General features: G+C 32.9%; 1 protein-coding gene across 2 annotated transcripts; it reads left to right on the top strand.

Annotated features, from left to right (window-relative positions):
• Positions 1–291: 291 nt before the first annotated feature.
• Positions 292–3,919, top strand: LOC140837003 (uncharacterized). Of its 2 annotated transcripts, none has more exons than XM_073202949.1 (7): positions 292–574; positions 996–1,081; positions 1,425–1,571; positions 1,706–1,814; positions 2,266–2,389; positions 3,095–3,173; positions 3,574–3,919. In XM_073202949.1, the coding sequence occupies exons 1-7, from the start codon at positions 448–450 to the stop codon at positions 3,679–3,681; spliced, it is 780 nt and encodes a 259-aa protein (XP_073059050.1). In that variant the 5' UTR covers positions 292–447; the 3' UTR covers positions 3,682–3,919. The 2 variants fall into 2 exon arrangements, with proteins under 2 accessions (XP_073059050.1, XP_073059049.1); XM_073202948.1 differs by having other exon boundaries at positions 295–574; positions 2,903–3,173.
• The last annotated feature ends 2,379 nt before the right edge of the window (positions 3,920–6,298 follow it).

Below are 6,298 nucleotides of genomic sequence, written 5' to 3'. Positions count from 1 at the left end.
TATATTTTTTTATTGTACGCATGAATCAGATCGACTTGTTTTACAATATATATTATTTATTAAAAGAAAAATCGACTCATATGCATGCAACACATAAAACGATGATTAATTTATAATATAAAAAAAATTTTGTAAAACTATTTTATAAATTAATTTTGTGAAATGAATATTTTATTTAGATTATTAATTACAAAATATTATTTTTTATATTAAAAAAATAATTATAGGTAGGGTAGGATCAAGGATGTACACAGAGAATTTACTTCAAATCAGAGTCAAAAGTCTGTTCTGCTCTTCCTTTATTATTATCATTATTCTCGTTTGAAGTCTTTTTTTTTTGGTGAAATAACCGTAGAATTTGTGTTTAGGTAGGCTTGAGAGGTATTATAGGGGTCTGCCGCATGATTTACGCTGATTTTTTGGAATTTATCACCAAATTCTGTGAAAATGGGTCGTGGGCACACCGAGTTTTCACCATTGCTGCCACCGACTCCGATCACCAAGCACTCGGAGATTGACCTTGAGAGTGGCACGGAGGACCAGATTCAGTGCCGAATATGCCTCGAAACTGACGGCATAACTCCTCAAATCTCCTCAATTTTCAATTTTTTATTTTAGTTCTGGCAGATAAAGCAGCTAACTTGAAAAAGTAGCAAGTTTCGCATGATTTGTGAGATGTTTATTTTATAAAATTGTGGAAGGATGCGATACGCAATTTTTTTTAGTTTTTATTTTTTATTTACATTTATAATTCTTAAATAAAACAATCTGTTATTCTTAGACAGATTTATAATTTTTTAATCAGAACTTTAATCTTGGGCTTTTTTTGGGGTCTAAAATCACTGTTTTTTGTTAGCATAAAAAAATTTGGCTGTTTACTTCTGATGCAAAAATGGAGGATTTTGATCGACAGTGTTGCGTATATGGATGCATTAATATAAACCTCACTGTGTGATTTTACAGACTCACAAGCTACATTTTCTGTTCCTAAATAGGTCGGGATTTCATTGCTCCCTGCAAGTGCAAAGGGACATCGAAGTATGTTCACAGAGCTTGTCTGAATCATTGGCGCGCTGTTAAGGTAAATATTTATAACATGGCATTCTCTTTTAATTCTACTTCTGTCACCCCCCACTGAATTCTGTAGCTGTTCTACTCATCTGCAAATGATTTTCTTTTACTTTTTTTGGTGGTATTATATTAGTTTTTTAATTTAGTTCCTAAATTTGTCAGGCTATTTTACCTGCCTGTTATTCCCTTTATTTCATGATTGCTGTTAGTCGATACGGAAAAATATATTAAAAAAAACGACACTTATGTTCATTGAGTGGAACTGTCTTAACTAATACTACTCCTGTATTTTTTAAAAAAAATTGTATTAGGTTATTTGATCTATATTTCCTCGTTTGTGTTTGTTGGTGCAGGAAGGGTTTGCTTTCGCTCATTGCACAACTTGCAAGGCTCCTTATTATTTGAAAGCTGATAATATAGCTGATAGGCGATGGCGAACAATCAAGTTCAGATTTTTTGTTGCAAGGGATATTGCATTCATCTTTTTGGCAATTCAGATGGTAGTTGATTATTGGACCCCTTTTCAAATTTATTTTCTGTTCCTTCCCATGTATTTTCTTGTGTTTATGTTGTGATAATGCCAGTAGCTCTTTCCTTCCTAGTATTTTTACGATTTTTATTACAATTGTTATAGGTCATTGCTATATTGGCATACTTGGTGTATCTTATTGATGGTAGCCAGAAATTTTGGCTTCGTCTAACCTGGGGTTTCGGCAGCAAACTTAGTTTCTACTACGTGTGTGGTAATACTTCTTGAGCTTCAGATTGGTTATGATGCCACTATCAATACTTATATTTCAAGTAGTTATTTGCTTGATTTGAATTTTGGAATGTATGACGAACAATTTGGCTGGTCATAACTCTAGATATTTTAATGTTATCAACAATTATTTTATATTCTATTTTGGTTTAATTTTGCATACTTCTTGCATGCTTATCACGGTTCTCTCAGTTTGTATCCAACAAAAAATAAACAATTCACATTGCCTGAATAGAAGAACAACATATTGGAAAGAAGGATATAAAACTTTTAGTCAGAGCTGAAACATGTCGTTGTGAGTAATCTATATTGGTCACAGATGCATGGTCCTATCTATACGTATATTTAGTATTAAAGAATGGTTGTTATGTGCGTTGCCTTTCTCACTTAATCCCTGTTGCAAGCACATTTATGACATCGAACTTTATTTCCAGGGACTGTATTGTTTTTCGCTTTTATCGGCTTATCTGGGTGTTTCATTACTTGTTTCGATCAAAGAATCCGCAACGATCCAGCCGTACCATGTCGTGAATTGCATCGTTGCTGTTGTGAGCTTGGGTATTATATTTTTTATTATATGATATCTTTCAATTTATCATAATATTGTGTATTTATAATCATAGCTGTGGTGATCAGTTACTCTCATATTGTGTTTTGTTCCTTGTATCTAGACTCTTTCTTATCAAAATTATTTAGCCAACTTAAAGAAAAATCTTTGATCTGCAATTCTTATCATTGTATATAGTGGTAACAGGGTGTTTTTGTGGAGTTAGACCTAGATTTTATACTGAGGACGGAGATCCATTTTTGGCATAGCCTAGTGAGTAAACCTTCTTCACGCTTGCTTTGCATGAATCCAAATCCCATTCAAATCAATTTGATTTATTCTTCTAACATTGATCTTATGTTTGTGTTATGATCAATTTTTTTTGTCTTTTCTTTTATAATTTTTAGAACAATGAATTCAGTGAAAAAGTTATTACCTGATGGTTCTTGTGGTTGTGAATTCTGCTTAACCTATAAGTCTATGTATTTCGAGTTAAACTGTTTGTCCTTGTGCCATTTGTTCAGGACGTGCTTTGACTGCCAATTGCCTGCTACTCTTAGTTTGTGGTCTACTGATAGATCCATATCGGAAAGTTGTGATTGTGCATCCTGTGAATGTGGTTGCCTGGAAGGAAATCATGAAGCTGGTCTGCCATTATTATGTATTATGGCTATAATTGTGATATGTTTATTTTCTGTATTCGGCATATTTTATAGCGTATTGGTGGCCACTATGGTTGGGCAAAGGATTTGGCAGCGACACTACCACATACTTGCAAAAAGAATGCTAACAGAAGTGAGTTACCGCTGCATTTTTTCATTTGTTTGATTTTACCAAGATCTACATTCTTATTATGTTCAAGTAGTTAAACCTGTTATTCAACCTTTTCTTCTCTTCATATCTTGTTTTCTTTCACATAAAGTTAAATTCTTTTCCCGTGTGCGAAAGATGGCCTGTAATTTTGAATCCAATTATGCCAATCAATTTCTTTGCATGTGTTTAGTGAGCTCTGCCGGTGAAATATTGCACAAATCTTTATTACCTGTTCAACTTCTCATGCTTTCTGTTCAATATTGCCAGTGAAATAGTGTGACATTTTCTGTTCGAGGAACCGAGACTACCTTGCATTCCCCCCAGCTTTTCATTATCAATCAATTTTTGATTAGTTTTCTGCTATATATGTTTATTTTGGTAGGAATATGTTGTTGAGAACGTGGATGATGAGATGAATGAAGCCTCTTGGTCACCCCCGCCTCTTGCTCCTGACGATGTTCAGCAGCTGAAATCTCTTGGACTTCTCTGAATTGCCAAAAGTTTAACAAAGTATTCCCACGTATAGACATGGAACTGCGTTTCAGTTGGTATTCCTATTCTCTGTTAATATGCTCTGGTAATTATGTAGCATCGACATATAGAAACGTGCTCGTTTTCTATAGGTTTAACTCGATTATGTACGTCCAAATATGAATTTATACTGCACCGTCGAATCCCTACGGTGTTATTATCATAATAGATGGTCACTTGGAGGTTGGAATCGACTATGAATTTTGTTGGAGTGCAGTATTTCCTTTTGCTAGGAGAGCGATCAACTCGTAACAACATTTGACTTTTATGGTTTAAAATATTGTATTTTGGTAAATTGATAGATTCTTGATCTTATCATTGTTATTAAAGTCGATGTCATATGTTTGATTCGACATTCAATTTGTTGTTTAATTTAAAATATTGAAGTGACATAGTTATTGCCGACTATAATAGCGCTTAATATACAAATTTATACTCCAGCATAAATCTCCACATTTAGATTATCCATGTCTATTGCAAACATTAACCCGCCTTAAAAGTTCAATATTGGTTCAAATAATCTTAAAAACTTGTCAATTTGAATTAACATTTAAGAGGTTCGTCGACGACCCTTGGCTATTTGAATTTACATGTGTCTTGGGATTCATCAGTTTATTGACAAAAATACACATTGAAACAACGTGTCTCTTCAGTTTAACAACATTAAATATAGAATACCAAACATATTTTTCATATACTTACCAGATTTCTGAAGACATTTGCATCCATCGTGTGATTACAGTTCTTATTTATTCTAAAATAGAGTTTGCTACATTTTCTAGTTATGAAACTTATGATTTATAGTGTTGTCATCATAAGTTAATCTTAAAAGACGACTATCATATCTCATGACAAATATCATATATATCTCATGAGAAACATGATATTTCTCACGAGAAACATGTTCGGGAATTCGTCTTTTAAGGACAAAATGTTCTCTCTTGTCTCGACTTCAAATTTGCTAACACATATTTATGAGTCTTGTTATCTTCAGGTTGCAAACCTAATTAAAATGTTATGGAAAATCCCTACCAACAATCCTAAAGCGATTTTTTTTATGTTATTTTTTGTTTGCAATTTGATTATGTGTTGACTGTCATGTACAAAATACAATGATGATAAATTATGAATCACGAGGATTATACAAAACGTATGAATCTAAGAAAGTTCAGTCAAGTAGTTTATTGGTTCAATAGTTCAATCTTTTGTGTATTGATTTGAGAAAATTCTTAAAACTGAAGAAATCGAAAATCGAGATGATACCCGAGTTCTTAAAATTTGGACTTAGATTGAAAAAAAAAAAACCAATGGGATATGCGTCCAAGCATAAATCATCTCGATTCATCTATCGGAAAATTATTTGTACCCACAAATAAAAGAATAATATTTCATCATATTGATTGATGAATATACAAGATATGATATGCATATCTTGTGAAATGAAATATTAAGCTTTAGTGACATTTGATGAACGTAAGAATGATGTTGAAAATAAATATAGAAAAGGAGTAAAAGTTATTTAAAGTAACGAAGGAATATTTGGTGCAACATTTGATCATACATTAATGTGTGGATATATATATATATATATATATATATATATATATATATATATATATATATATATATATATATATATTTGAATAAATAAAATAGAGTGGCCGAAATAAATATTCGTACTCGGTATAAAATTAAGGCAAAAACTTGTGCGAGACGGTTTCACGGGTCGTATTTGTAAGACAGATCTCTTATTTGGGTTATCCATGAAAAAATATTATTTTTTATGCTAATAGTAATACTTTTTATCGTGAATATCGGTAGGGTTGATCTGTCTAACATGAGACACACCCTAAAATTAATGAATCCCGCCGCAACCACGTTCCAGGCAACTCTTGTGAGTTGTGAAACTTGTGCCTGCACTCTAATCTCCTTATCTCTTCCTTTTCTTTGTATGGCGACAGGCACACTGCACGTTACGGCGATTCAACTTCGAGCCCGGAGCTGTATCGACGGGCCGGGATTTTCTCGTCGACGAGTTTGAGGAATTTGGCGCTGTTTATAATTGGCGGCCTGGGATGATGGATCCCATGGCTAGGCGTAGCAGTAGGTGTAGTTGAAGGAGCAGGATGGAGATGAAGACAGTCGTGATTGTGTAGAGATGGAGCAAGAAATGTGATAGGGTTGCCATTCCTATTTTCATGCTTGAATTATTTCATATGTATTCAATTTATTCTCCTCTCCGCACCTTTGACATTGCTGTCCGAATACATTCCATGCAATATTCCGAGTCTCCGACAGATATATTTATGGGGACATTTTTTTAATATAACTAAGTTTTCTTTTTCTTTTTCGATATTTATAATATTATTTCGGTTGAGATGCAATAATTATGTGTCTTTTAAGAGCTACCGATTCTTTGGGCACTCAACTCTTCTGCAATTGAAAATAATTTATTACACGTTTTTCATCTCAAGTATAATTTTTAGTAAAACGATAGACATTATTGATTTTTAGTAATGAAAAATTTTAAATAATAGTTTATGCATTTGATTGAGATATTTATGTTTAATTTCTGT

Source organism: Primulina eburnea, chromosome 7 (genome assembly GCF_022965805.1).
Source record: "Primulina eburnea isolate SZY01 chromosome 7, ASM2296580v1, whole genome shotgun sequence".
NCBI lineage: Eukaryota > Viridiplantae > Streptophyta > Magnoliopsida > Lamiales > Gesneriaceae > Primulina > Primulina eburnea.
This window is presented reverse-complemented; position numbering and strand designations above follow the sequence as displayed.